Below are 14,745 nucleotides of genomic sequence, written 5' to 3'. Positions count from 1 at the left end.
ATAGGTTACACCACATTTGAAAACAGAGTTAACAGTAATAAGCTGTGGAGAAGCTGAAAAGCAATTTGTGTGCACACTTATCAGCATTGTCTATAACAAATAAGAAGGGTTTTTTTTTTTCCCTATGCAACTATTTAAAACTGGTATTTAAGCTAGAATTATTTTGCAACGCTGTTGTTTTCAATGAGAAAAATTGATGATCATCCCTCCTGAAACAGATGCAATACTACTTTGAGTTTCTCATCACTTTAATCAAACCACAACACAAAAATTTAGCTTTTTACTCTGGGGCAGATGTATTAAAAAAAGGAAAAAAAAAGGAAAAGGATTTGTCAGAATTTTTGCCTTTCATTTCAATCTGCAATATAACTTTTTACTTCTATACAACTACAACATTGGCTAAAATGTATTAAGATGCTGTTAGTTCTCTCTGTGTGGCCATTTTCTGTTAATTCTACCTGTGAAACTTCAAGCTGTACAATAAATATAATATAATTAAATATTTTTATATAAAATCACAATAACATTTAATGTTTTAAAATGGTAAATAATGAAGTCAACTTGACAAAAATACAGGCTTCATCTTTGTTTCAAGCCTCTCTCATAAATCTAGTGCACCATACACTATTTGGCAGCTCTCTGAGATAGGTGGAGTGAGGAAAATCTGAACCCAGCAGCCCACACCACAGTATTACCTGACAAACCTGGTCATGAGTATTTTGATGTGGCAAAGGTCACATGCAGATGCTTGTTTTGCAGAGTTAGGGCCTCATATGCTTTGTAGCATTAGGGCTGTCCTGCCCAGCCACTGCTAGAAGTGATCAAACCAATCTCTGCAGCAGCACACCGTCTGCCCTTGCACGTGTTTGTACCCAGGGTTACTCTCCTCCCAAGATCGTACCTTGTGATGAGAGATGCAGATTGTCCTGTCTTTGCATCCCAGGCAGATTTCGAGGGGGAGGAGGGGGTGGCCTCTTGCAGAAAAAGTAATCTCTCCTGCTCTCTTTGAGCTCATCCCTTACATTGACATACAAACTGCCAGGACTGTTGTGATGGCTGTATGAATCCTCCTCTTCTTCATCCTCTGTCTCCTCTCTGCTGTCTTTCAGATCATCCTTCTTTTCCTCATCCACCTCAACTTCTTGTCGGCATCTCAATCCAATTGCATATTGATCTCTTGAGTTCTGCTTGGCTTTTAATATTAAAGAAAGCATTATTTCATTTAAAAATTTGCCATCTGGAAGCACTTCTTGTTTCAAGGATTCCTACAGAAGCAACACAATAGCTAATAAAACTTTTATGAAGTGATACAGCAGGAAAGCTGTCAAATTCATACCATCAGTGAAGAGCTTTTTAAATATTTACTAAATCAACAGTGGAAGTTTTCGTTGTATCTTGCTACTCTGATACACACCATCTTCGTGTGTGCAATGTTAAACTTTTCTAGAGCGGCTGTCAGATTGAAATCACACACACCTTCCCTGCCTCCAGAATTTCTATTACCTGACTTTCAAAGCAGCACAGTGCAACACTTTTCAAAATAAAGCCTAGCTCACACATCTGTGTTACTGCTTTTTGTACAATGGGATTTGGGTGCTGATTTGAATCTCTCTAAAATGAAATAGGCATTGTCCATGGGAGACATGACTGTAGTCTTGTGGAAACAGAGCTCTTCTGTCTCTAGTGACCCACAGAACAAGAACAAAGTGGAGGGACATTGAAGTGTACATTTTAATCACTAGGTACACCATCAAAATTTTAGTAGTCAACCTCAGTAAGATAACAGACTAAACTACACAATCTGTCAGCAGATCTTACCGAGGTAGGGTTCCATGCTGAGTTATCCTTTGGTGAAGCCTGCCTTTCACCACTGATTCAAATGGGAAGTTAGGGCATTTACCTGGCTAGTGTGGTACAATTCATGCTCTTTTTCCAGGTGCTCACCTTGAGGTGTTCCCATATACAATGTGACAGAGATAGCGAAAATTTTATCAGAGCAAACCTGTTTTTTCAGTGTCTGTCATCTACCTCGATGTGCTAAAGCAACCAGTTTGAACTTAGCAAGTAAGAAACGTCCTTTTCATATGTATGAGACAATTGAAAAAATAAAATTGTCAACAAGATAAAAAGAGGACTAAACTTAGTCTCACAGTTCCATGATACTGTAAGATATATGCAAAAATATATGCCATTGGTAAATGCAAACAGGCAGCTTTGCAGTTTTCAAGGGGAATGCATACGACCACAGAGATCATCAACAGGCTTGTCACCAATCTATGCTTGGAAGTAAGAACATCAAGCTGCAAAATGTCAACTATCTGCCTCCACATAGAACTTGACTGCACCTGTAGGCAGTGCCTCCCTTTTTATGAAGGTTCTTCTCTGAGAGCTTGGAGAATTCTGCAGCTTTCTAGGTTCAGAGTGAGATCACAAATTTACAGAGTTTAAAAGGAGGGGCAGTTGCACTGAGGTCTCTCTTAATGAGCAAGAACTTTGTTATCCCAACTGAATCCCTCAGCTGCCTTTTCCTTTTAGGACATCTGCCCTCCCTGGAAGTTGCAGTAACATGTGGAAATTGAAAGTGTCAGAGTAACTTGCCCTCTCTGCCCATGAACTCACTGATGTGACACTGCACATGGTACATTCATTTGAGCAGTACCAACAAAGCTGTCTAACATGACTTACCCACAGCTGGTGGAGCTTCTGAGCCCAACATAAGCTCATAAGGGTCGCGGTCTTCCACTTCCTCCTTGCAATTAGTGAAATCACTTGCTGCATAGTTCTAGAAAGAAAAAAAAAAAAAGAGAATATTTGTTTTAGTAGCACCATCTCCTGCCTTCACATTTTGCCATTGATATAATATACAACATTCTGCTAGGAGGAGAGTGAAGACAGAAACATCATGCATTTGCAGCTATGTAGTGGTATACACACTGCAGGCAAAAGGACTGTGTATCTCTGGATACAGTGAAAAGACACCATGTTCTGACACGAAACACCAAGTCTGCACAGAAAGGATTTAAGCTAATTAACTTTCCCTAGTGCTTTGCTGGGCTGTCCAGACAGTTCCCAACTCTGCAGCACTCAAAGATTAAGAGAAAGATTAGCAACAGAGAAACATGAAGTCCACAGGGCATGACTGCAGAGCTCAAGGGTGCAAGAAATCTCTGGGGAGCTCATTACAAACAGTGGTTTTTACCAAAAGCCACGTGTGCACGGAGAAACCAGAAATGGGCCTGCAAAGCATGTTTGGAGTTCTACCTCAGTGACCAAATGTGGCAGAGTGGTGTTTTGTTCCTCTAGAAAGCTGTTACGTTCACACAGCGTGATGCAAAATTAGCCCAAGGAGGGTCAGAACAACGGGTTCTCTAAAACATTCAGTGTATTTCCTCAAACTTCTGCAGTGAAAAGCAAACCTGTAACACAACTACAGACAGTTCTGCTGTCTAGAATACAGAACACGTATTTGTTAATTGGTGATTTTCAGAAACAATTGGAATTTCAAAAAGAGTCAGTTTTTTTAAAGAAACCCAGCAGGACCTTGATTCTTGTGTAAGTATGATACGAAACTATCCTCTATAGACACAACGAAGCCCTCAATAATTAATCAGGAGTTTTGAATCATAAAATCCTAACTCCAGGGGTTTGAATACACCACCCTCAAAGAAGGTAGGGAAACAGCACGGTCCATATATCATCCAGACTGCAAGGTCAGTCACAAGCAGAACAGTGGACAATGAAGTCAAGAGGAAGAAGTGATAAGCAGTTACACGCTTCTGCATGGCACACAAAATGACTCTCAGGAGCTCATGCCTGAAGAAGTTTGTTCAGAGTATCCTGCTGCCTCCTGGCACCTACAGCCATTGCCCAGGGACAGAGTTCTCAGTGCATAAAAGAGGAAAATATTTTGAGAAATAGCAGGTTTTTCTGGGGAACTGAGAATACCTTCTTCCCTGCTACTGTTTTACACAGTCATCTCCTGAATGCCAGTCTCAAGACACTGCAGTCACCAGACTGTGCAACAGGTGCTTCCCTGGCTTGCTTTGCTGCTTTACAAACACTCCTGGATCTTTGCAGCGCTATACTGACCTCCAACAACAGAGGATTCATGTCTGCTCCTGTGCCTGTATAATGTGTGCATCAGAAAGAGAATCTTGTTTTTCTTGAACTTCCCTATTATTTATGTAGTTCCTTTATGCTTCACAGGAACAGGATACCTCTCAAAAGCCCTGAACTTAGGGCTTTTCAGAAAATTTATTTTCAAAAGATTTAGGCCTGCATGTGCTAAATGTAAGCATACATTGTGGGAGTAAAAAAGGACTTTGATATGTTTCCTGTGAAGAGAAGATGTGTGTAGAAGAAACCAGGCAAGGAGAGATCTAGATATATTAAGTTCTTCTGCTATAACACTGGGGTACCACACCCAGGAAATTCTTTCAAGGTGAAATTTGAATGTTTCAGAAGACTGGAGGTCGGCTGTCCTGCTAGTTTATAGCTGCTCTGCTGATAATGCTGAGTTGTAGGGAATTCAGGATGCAATTCAGAAGTTTAGCCCCTGACTACACTTTCTAAAAGTCTCCTGGACCTGTGAGATACAGAAAAGCTGAACAGATGGAAACAGTCTTTAACTAAATATGTTTACACTAGGAAAAAATTCTGTATAATAAATAAATTATTGACAAAAGTGTCCTCTGGCACTGGGCATGTTGACACCATGCAGCTGAAAATCGTGCAGTGTCTCCAAAGTGGAAAGTGTCCTTATTTGAGAATGCAAATCAACATAACTAATTGAAATAATGCCACGGCTCAGCTTGCAAACCTTGCCATGATGCCCTGAATGAATGCTCATTGATTTTTAAGTTTGAAGTGTCTTTTATATGGGCTGGGTCATGTAACTTGAATGTAGTAGCACAGCAGAACTTCCAAGTTGTTTAAGCCTGCTTGGCTGAAAATGGATCTTTGATTTACTTTAGAGATTTCTTATGGATGTCAAAATCACCTTCCAAAGGAAGAACTAGCTCAACTGTAAACCAGCATTACAAAAAAAAAAAAAAAAACAAACCAAAAAACAAAAACAAAAACAAACAAACAAAAAAACAAAAAAAAAAAACAAAAAACAAACAAAAAAAAAAAACAAAAAAAAAAAAGAAGTTGCTTTCAGCACAAGACTGCTTACAAAGAACTATGGAAAAGTGCTCTGAATGTTCGAAACTAGTTTATGAGTTAGCAAAATAATTCCCTTATTTCAGGATGCTACAGGAGTGCTGGCATGCATCGAAAGTCCTCTGAGAGACTGAAATTGCTTCAAGTCCTAAGATTAAATGCCACCTCTCAAAGTCAAAATGTAGATACCTAATTTTCTGTCTCATGTATTTTAACCGTCTTGATTATTGACTTTCAAAAAGGTAAAGTTTTTTAATAGCTTCAAAACTGTTCCTCTTACACAAAGCCAGAACTGATTTATCTCAGTACCTTACTCAGGAATTCATTAGGAAAATTACTTGTCAGCATTTTTTACAATGCTTTTCTGAAGAACCATCTTTGTAAGGCACACGTTTGAAAGATTTTTCACTTGTTTTAAACTGAGACAGTCATCCATGCTGGCAGGGGCTGACACTATTGAAATTATGTGCATTTACCTTATTGTATAGTGAGCAGTGAAACATTAAAGAATTCAGAGGAATCTAACCCAACAGTGATGTTACATCAAGTTATGGCAAGAGTGAGAAGAATCTGGACATCAGCACTTCATTTATAAACAGTTACTCACAGGTAAATATATCAATCACAGCTCACATTAGCCTTTATGTATAACATATAAATGTCTATATCTAAAATATATCCATACTATTATATTTCTAGAAACAAAGTAAGAACTTCTGATTTGTGTAGGGCAGCTTGATCTTCTGGATTCAAGGGCATTTCCAGCTGCCTGTTGGATAGAATTCAGGTTTGCAAGTAGACATCCCAAAAATACCCTCCAGTCACACTAAGGCCTGTTCTTCCAAGGCTGAGACAAATCTGGTTGCCTAATTTGTTTATAACATGCCACCACAACATTCCTTCTTATCCCACTCCCAACACTCAAAGTTTGCAGTTCTGCCAAGAAATGCATTGCTCATTTGTCTGTCTCCCACTGCTCTGTAGCTCAGCATTTCAGAGCAGAGGACAACTACAGCACGGCTGTCTTACAGGCACAGTTTTAGGCATCCTCTTCTGACTCTTAAGCAACAAGATAACATTCAAGTCACTGCCAGCCACCTGGAGCTGAACCTGTGTTGATCACCAGGAAACACCAATTTCTACCATGTGACTTCCTTGAGACACACCAGTCCGAAAGATTCCAGCAGCTGCCCTGTCCCTCTGCTGATATGGAGCCCTGATCCTCCTGGGATTTTAAGAAACAAGTTGTCAAATGCTGGTTAAAGCTACCACAGTCTATATGGGCTTGCTAGAAAGGCTGCAAGAGCACACAGAGCCAAGATCCAAGCACAGCAGTGCTTCTAGAAGTATCTCATACCAACTGAGCAGTATGTAGATATCTATGTATTTGGAGTCAGGGCATCCTAAAGAAACTAAGTATTTTCTCTAAATATCATTAGAGAAGAAAACCAAGAGGAGATGGTCTCATTTGCATTTTTTATTTCAGCACTTTTTGTTTTTTTTCTCTTCAGTGCATATCTCAGTGAGGCAAACAGTCCTCTTTGGACAGTAAAATCAACAGCTTTGAAAACTTATAAGTTGATGTGAACTGCAAACACTTCAAAATTTCATGTAACTGTATTAAGAGTGTGTCTATTCATAAATCACTATGCTGGATAATGGACTTGGAAGGAATTTGAAAATCTTTCTATTATTTAAATTGCTAATAGGGTACTGAGTAGTACAAGAACCAGGATGATACTAATTAATAAGACTTTCTATTTTCACAATGAATTGTTGAAAAATACCCTTAAAAAACATTTCTTATTACTTTTGATTTCTTGTTAGTTCCATTCAATTTTGTGCCTTGGTCTTTCTTACATTATTCTTAAGTGTCTATGCTACAATTCTATCTCTCAAAATGAAGTAAGTATGGACTTGGATATGCCTTTTTTTTTTTTTTTTTTTTTTTAAATGCTGCTATTATGTTGTTATTTTTCATTCCTGTCATAGAAACTAGATACAATAACATATTTCAGACTGCTCTCACCAAGGTTACCTTGTCTGGACAACTTCAATGATCTCCTCTTCTTTGTTTACACAGAAAAGAGCCCTCTCGCCATTTCCTTAATTTAAAAAGTCAAAACCTTATCAATGCAATTAAAAACTTTTTGGATTATGTCTGTTGCTGTATTCCTTTCCAAGCAGATGCTGGTAACCTGGATCTCAGTGAAAGCCTACATGCTGGTAAACAAACACACTGAAATGTCCTTCCACCAGGAGTGAATTTATGCACAGAAAATAAAGGGATGTAAATAGGATAAGTAATTTCAGCACCTCAAAACAGAAGAAATTGTTTTCCGTGTCTGGACGTTTCCGCCATTTCTTTGTCATAGGTGTACCAGATTTGCTTTCTCATGTTCTTGCTTTCAGAGAAACAGGACTGAAACACAGCAGTTGGATTTTTTTTCCCCCAGCCCCAGCTGATTTGCTCGTACCACTCCTCAGACCTGCCAGCACTGTCTGCTTAGACTCAGTGCAGCAACTGAAGCAAAAGAGATGTGTTTCCATTGGGCATCTACTTTCACAGTTTTTGCTCCTTTTCTCTCACCCTCACTGTAGCCTACATTATGCTCATTATCACTGTCCTGCCAGAGCTTTCCAGAATGCAGAGGTCAGAACTAGTATACCATAAGAAATACTTTGCACTCTCAGGTCTTCATGAACTGCAAGCAGGCAATTTGGCAAAAGTTGGAACTTTTATTTTGTTCAGTTCCAACTGCATTCCTGAGACTAGTGACCAGCTATGCTGGTTATAAAAATTTTTGTAACTCTCAAGTCTGCATTAATTACGAATATTCACATATTCTACAATGTAAAATATTTATCAAAGTACTGGAAGTGTTTAAGTATTTATGACTCATTTTTCCCAGGGTCCTGTATGAGCACCTGGAGAAATGACTGAAAACGTGAGCTTCATAAAATTGATCACATGCATGAGGACAGCTCCAACATGGTTGTTCATTAGCTTTATTAATATCAAACACCTTTAGTAGTACCCTATTAGCTTGCTTGATAACTCAGGCTTGCAAAAAACCATGAGGAAACCCTAAAGCATGAGGGCAATGAACCATTCAATACAGTGTTATAACCCAAGACAAAAACCAGCCCGGTTGTAAAGCCGGGCAGGTGGGAAGAACAGTGGTGGAAAGAAGCTTTCCTGCACACGTTCTGCCATGTAATACTGAAGCAAACAGGGATTTAAAGCAGTGTGGGCTGCCCAGCCCAGGGGCTGAATCCAGCCCTTGAAACACTTGAACTCACCCGCCTGACCCAAGAAAGACTCGTCTTAGAAAATGAATGGCATACATTACCCTTCCAGCCAAAACTGCTGCTGCCATCTGCTTGCTCCCCGTGTGTCAGAGCAAGCTGATGTGCAAAGCAGTCTGCCCTCTGAGGAAGCACGGCTGAGCCAGCCCTGTGTGCTCCACCCTGCTGCCCAGCTGGGTCTCAGCTCTGCTCTGTGCTTCACCGCAGGAGAGAAGGCAGAGCCTCAGCCCCGCACGCACCTGCACACCTCAGGCTGTGCCCAGGAGCTGCACATGCAGCACTGCTGAGCCAGACACAGCAGCGCTTCCAGCTCCCAGAAATTAATTAGAACACCCTTCCCTGCTCTGCTTGTTCACAGGAAAGGTGTGAGGGCACTAGAAGTGCCTGGGAGTTGTCTCACTGATGCCTTTCAATGTTGTTTCCCATGATTTCCCTTCAGTTTACTGTGCCTTATTGAGGCCTCGCAGTACCAACACCACATGTCAGATCTCACAGTGTCTCTAACATCCATTAGCCAGCTGGGCAAGAGGCAACCGACTTGTCGTGTGTGCCACAGAAGTTAGACTACAAAAAGAACAGGTATTTAACATCAGTAACTGATTTTGAATAAAGCTGCTCATTCTAGGAACAAAAGGCAATGACTGATCTGTTACTCAGGACGACTTCTCAGAGTAGCAGGCAATACAATTTATTGCAAACCTCTCATGCCCTGCTTACACAGGTGTTACACCATGTGGCTTTTTATTAGATGTCTGGACATAATAAACACAGTAGTGTTGTTGAATCTTAAATATATATTACCCCTATCCCCTTCTGCCTTTGACATACATCCATTAGGTCTTTAAATTCCAACAATTTTAAGTGTTCAAGGTCAGGATGGAGAGGGCTTTAAGCAACATAATCTAGTGTAAAATGATGGGGTGGACTAGATGATCGTTAGAATTCCTGATTCTACCTAAGTAAGACACAAGATTTTTGAATCCTTCAAAGGCGTGTTCCTGCTGTGCAAAACTGCAGCATTATCTTCCCCAAATTTCTTTTTTGGGGTCATATGTGCGTGCATAATTGCTTCTTTTACCTGTATGGGTTTCAGTTTAACCCAACACTTTCTACTTTTTTTCATGTTAATTCAAATCAAGAGTATCACATGACCTGGTGGACAAGCATAGTTACGTGCTGATTACACTAATCCTAACAAATTAGAGCTTAAAAAACACATACTAAATACAGTACAAAACCAAGAAAGACAGTAAAAATAATACTGTGGCATTCACAGTAATTTGTAAAATTCCCTCTGCATAAAATTTGTCCCAAGTCTCAACTGCTACCATGTTTTCTGCAATACTGAAAGATAACAAAATTCTAGAGTTCCCATTACATTATGGTAAAGGTACATGAAATGTCCATAACTACCAAAAAAAGAGATTACGTAGAATAAATGAGAAAGAAAATGCTCCACTGCCAAAATCTAATGATTTTGTGATCAGTCTGGAGCAAAAGTATGACTGAAACAAAGTCTTTGTACTATATTAAGAAACTAAGCAAATTAAACATCAATGAATACCTAACTTTGGTCTCAGAGATTTGAATAACAGCAAAATAAATTGTTTCACTTGGAATTATCTATTGTAATCTTAAATAATTTCATTCTGGGCTCCCTTATTAAACCATTTCATTTGCATGTTTACTTTAACTTCATTACAAGCAGATCTACTGCACTGTATCAGTAGATATCAGCCAGCATCCTTGAACTCATCCCTACTTGCAACATTATTTGGTGCAATTTCACACTTAGTTTGTATGCTTGTCTATCAAATCATAGCAAACTTTCTGCAACTTTGTTAACTCCTACTTTTCAGTGAGTTTCTGGGGGAAGGAAAAAAAAAAGCCCTCTCTTTGTAGGAATTCACAGCCACTGGGAAACAAATATACAAAAAAGACCCAGAGTAAGTAAAGGCTTGGTGTGTTGATAACTGTTCACTTATTATTATATAGCCTTCATGACTATGGCTGTGAAAGAGAAATATTTACTGCAAGAGAAACAAAAGGAGACTTCTCATCACACAACTAAATTTACTGGTATATACAAAAATATGTTCTTAAAAATCAAATTGCTGCAGTCTGCATTTGAAGCATTTGTGCTCACTTTCCCTCTTCTGTGCATTTATGCTGTTCTCTAATCTAGCTACTGAGTATCAAGGGATTTTTCTTCTGAACATTCAAAAATAAAATTTCTCCTCAGACTCATTTTAGCTCATTTCTCCTTTAATGACAATTCTTGTTACTTCACTTTTCACACAACCACACAGTTTTTTGAAAGACTTTCAAATGTTGTATAGTACTGATTCTGCTGAAAAAAATATCCACTACTGTTTGACAGGCTGTGTAATCATTGCAAACTCCACAAAAGCACTCCTATCTCTCACACAGGTTAATTTTTCATTCTAGAAGGGTAAGAATTTTTTCTTGCTTTTCTGATTTTTTTTTCCTGGGCAAAACAATAACCATTCTCCAGAGAGCTTCTCTTTCACTTGATGACTGTGATTACACTGTTTGAACTCAGTGGAGTTTCTAAATTGCCACTCCCTTAGCAGATCCAGCAGTAGCAGAGAGAGAATCACAGAATCATTTAGGTTGGAAAAGACCTCCAAGATCATCAAGTCCAGCCACAAAACTAACACTGCTAAGTCCCACTGGGCCCTGCCCCTAAGAGCTGTGGGCAGCTTGTGGGACCAAAACCTGAACCAGCTCCACTCCTTTGCCAAACCAGCACCTGCCTGGTGAAATTCACAGCTATTATTTTTCCCTCCACTTATTTCTTTAACGCCTGGGAGATTTTGCTTTACATTTGCTGAGATCAGTTCATTAAAATACTAATTTCAAGTGGCAGTTTTCTGCTGGTGAGCACTGCCTGTAGTGCTGATACACTCTCAGCTGCAGGAGAATTCATAGATGCTCAGGTCCCTGGAAGTGGAAGAGGAGGTTGATTAATTAAGGGACTGACTGAAAGGAAATACAACAATTTTACATCTCATACCTGTTTATTTCTGCTTTTGTTTCTTCTAGATGGCACACATGAAAGCTTTTTTTTTTAAAAATCCAAAACAAGCAAAAGTCATTGGCTCTGCAAATCTCTTCGATTCTCTTAGCAAATTATATGAGCAGGTAGGAATTTTGCCTTTGTAAAGCATAAATACATTTTGGATGACCATAATATTATCCACTAGTGTGAAATATTTCAAATACTGCAGAGTGAATAACAGCTAGACAGAAAAACACTGGAAAGTATAATGGGCAAGTGGCAGAGCAACACTTGTGGAAGGCTTAAGATTAGCACAACAGAATAGCTGATGCTTAAGTAAGAAGAGTAAAAAAAATGGCATTTAGCAAGGTTTTGGGCTCCTGAAAGAATCAGTGACTCTCTGGAAGAAAGGGAATAGGATTCAGAAGGCACTGAGGAAATGCATTGAATGTGATCACAGTCCAGGCAACTTTCAGCTCCTTTTCATGTAATGAGGAAAACATGGTCTGGCTGAGGAAAAGAACATTCAGTACTGTTTGTCTCAAATCTGTGCTTCAGATTACTGACAAGGATGTCATGGACTGCACTCTAAGCTCTAAGCTGCAGAGATGCTCCTGGCAGAACATTTATGATTTATCGCTAGTCTCAGGCTCTCCAGCACTAACACATCATCATTCCTCATTTTCTATCCTGTATTCCATGTATGCACACTGCAGAGTGCTACCCTAACATTTAAACAGCTGCTGTATTTTGCATGAGAACTATATTTCAGATGCCAAGAGTCACAATATTGCAATTCAAAATTAAGTAACAGAAATTTCTACGTTCTCTGGTGACTTCTGAGATTCTGCTCTTCTGCCCTGAATCTTGGTAAACAGTCAGAAATTTTTCTTCTTTTATAGAAATTAGCAGGATCTTTTCTCTATCTAGGCAACTTTAAAAAATATATTGAATTAAAGGGGAATAGGATAAAGTGTCCAAATCTGAAATACCATGGTATTTCTAGAATGTGTTCTACATACATGTGCTAAGAATAGTCAGAGATATGGTTCTTATAAAGTTCTTAAAATCTTTGCATTCCTAAACAATAACAAAGCTAAAGAATGAGAAAAGCATTTGAAATAGCAGTTATTACCTGTACTGCATTCAACCATGTCTATTAAAACATAGACCATAGACAGAACCAGCAAAAATTATCTAGTGAAGCACTCTGTGGGAAAACACTGCTACAGCACATGGTAATATCAGGCACTTAATAATCAACAAAAGCAGGAAAAATGTAAAAGGTAAATGTAAGAAACATTAAAAAAAGGTAACCTTTTCCCCTCTGCAACAGATATCACGTAAATTACACCCTTAGTCAATCAGATAAATAATTAGCCTCTGCAGAATTTAGTCTTCAAATCCAAGTATGATGCTTCTCTTATTTTTGCTTGACTCTAAATTGATCTACACATGGTGCATGCATTTGCTTTCAGATTCAACTATTATAAATTTTCCACTAGTACTCTGGCCATTCTGCATTTCACTTCAGGTACATCTTGCAATTTATGAGCTGAAGTGATACTGTTGTTAAATAAAGCAAATGAGATGACAGGTTCCACCTGAGAGTTTACCTCTTTTTTTCCTAAAACAGATATGACAATTTTTTCATTCTGTAAGCAAGTTTCAGGACTTGGTAACAGCCAGCAAACTACTTTGAGAACTCTGGACATCAATTTAAGTGAAAGCTCTTTTCTCTCTTCCAAAAAGACAATTCATGCATTTGGTCAGTGACTCTACTCTACAGTGTTCAGACAAATTATTTCATTTTAAGGTGCTTTGCTGATTTCACATGTTTTAGTGACAGCTGCTTATATTCAATGGCTGTGTATTTACATTTACATTTTACATTCAAACTGTATCTGTTGTCTCAGAAATATACCCTGCATTTACAGCTAAAAGAGACAGAAATCAAATCTTATTTGGATCCATTTTTCATACAGCACACAAGCAATATGAAGTTCATCCTCCTGACTTCTACAAGCCCTCTGACCACCCAGACTCCAAAACAGAGAAAAGAAGGTAGCAATAGAGAAAAAGAATCCCAAGGTTCTTTTAAAAAGTCTAAAAGTACTTGCAACTCAGCAAAATAGAATTCTTTTCAATAATCTGTTTTGTAATATAAATTCGCCTTGTGTTTCACCTGAATATTCCCACTGCAGAATCACAGAATGGATGGGGTTGAAAGATCATCCCTCTTGCTGTGGGCAAGGATCCCTTCTGCTAGATCAGGTTGCTCAGAGCCCCATACAACCTGCCTTGGACACTTCCAAGGATGAGGCATCCACAACTTCTCTGAGCAGCCTGTTCCAGTATCTCACCACTCTCACAATAATGAATTTATTCCTAATATCTAATCTAACCCTATCCTATTTCAGTTTGAATCCATTTCCCCTTGTCCACATGCTCTTGTAAGAAGGCTCTCTAGATTTCTTGTAGACTCCTTTCAGGCACTGCAAGGCCAGAATTAGGTTGCCTCAAAGCCTTCTCTTTTCCAGGCTGAACATTCCCAATTCTCAAGTCTTTCCTCACAGGAGAGGCACTCCATTTCTCTAAACATCTTGTTGGTTATGAAGAGAAGCCCCTGACGTTTGAGCAAAAAATTATACAACATGAAACATGAGTTATCAGAAGATGCTATTGAAATAAACAGAGGTTTATTTGTTATAATTTTATATGGTATTTCTCTCTGAAATGCTCCCATATCTTAAGGAAAACACCCAGTTCTCTTAGCTTTGTTTGATTTCTGAACAGTAACAAACTAACAGTGAGCAGTCACCTGTTTCATTGGAGTTTTTCTGAGAGTAAATCTCTGGCATTTGTACCTGGGATCACACAGACTTGTGAAACCTGCTCTGTTACAGGGTCTCTGCCCCTAGACAACACCATCCTACTTGACCTCATGCTGTCTTCCTTCCATCTTCACCACAGCTTGATTTGAACTATAACTGCTTTACATGTAATCCCCCAAAGCAGACAGATTAATATATTCAGCATTGTATCCTCTCAGAATTTTACATGAACAAATATGGGTTGAACAACAAAATGCAAGGAATTGTGTGCTATATATCAAAATCTGTCTAACCTGAGGAAAGGCTAAACAAATATAGGTGTTTTGCATAAATCTGAAAGAAATATATTCCCTGACTAATGACTCAAATACAATTAGTGGCTGCTTGCAGAAGGTAAATGAGTACCTGCTAAAAGCC

General features: G+C 38.9%; 1 protein-coding gene across 1 annotated transcript in view; it reads right to left on the bottom strand.

Annotated features, from left to right (window-relative positions):
• BANK1 (B cell scaffold protein with ankyrin repeats 1) overlaps window positions 1-14,745 on the bottom strand; it is a 132,725-nt gene that overhangs the window by 21,774 nt on the left and 96,206 nt on the right. Inside the window, exons 9-10 of the mRNA XM_041424495.1 lie at window positions 2,686-2,782; window positions 902-1,192 (exon numbers count right to left, since the gene is read on the bottom strand). Coding sequence (XP_041280429.1) covers window positions 902-1,192; window positions 2,686-2,782 — 388 coding nt within the window. The remainder of the gene's footprint in view (window positions 1-901; window positions 1,193-2,685; window positions 2,783-14,745) is intronic.

Source organism: Onychostruthus taczanowskii, unplaced genomic scaffold (genome assembly GCF_017590055.1).
Source record: "Onychostruthus taczanowskii isolate IOZ18803 unplaced genomic scaffold, ASM1759005v1 scaffold82, whole genome shotgun sequence".
In the NCBI taxonomy this organism is placed as follows: Eukaryota; Metazoa; Chordata; class Aves; order Passeriformes; family Passeridae; genus Onychostruthus; species Onychostruthus taczanowskii.
This window is presented reverse-complemented; position numbering and strand designations above follow the sequence as displayed.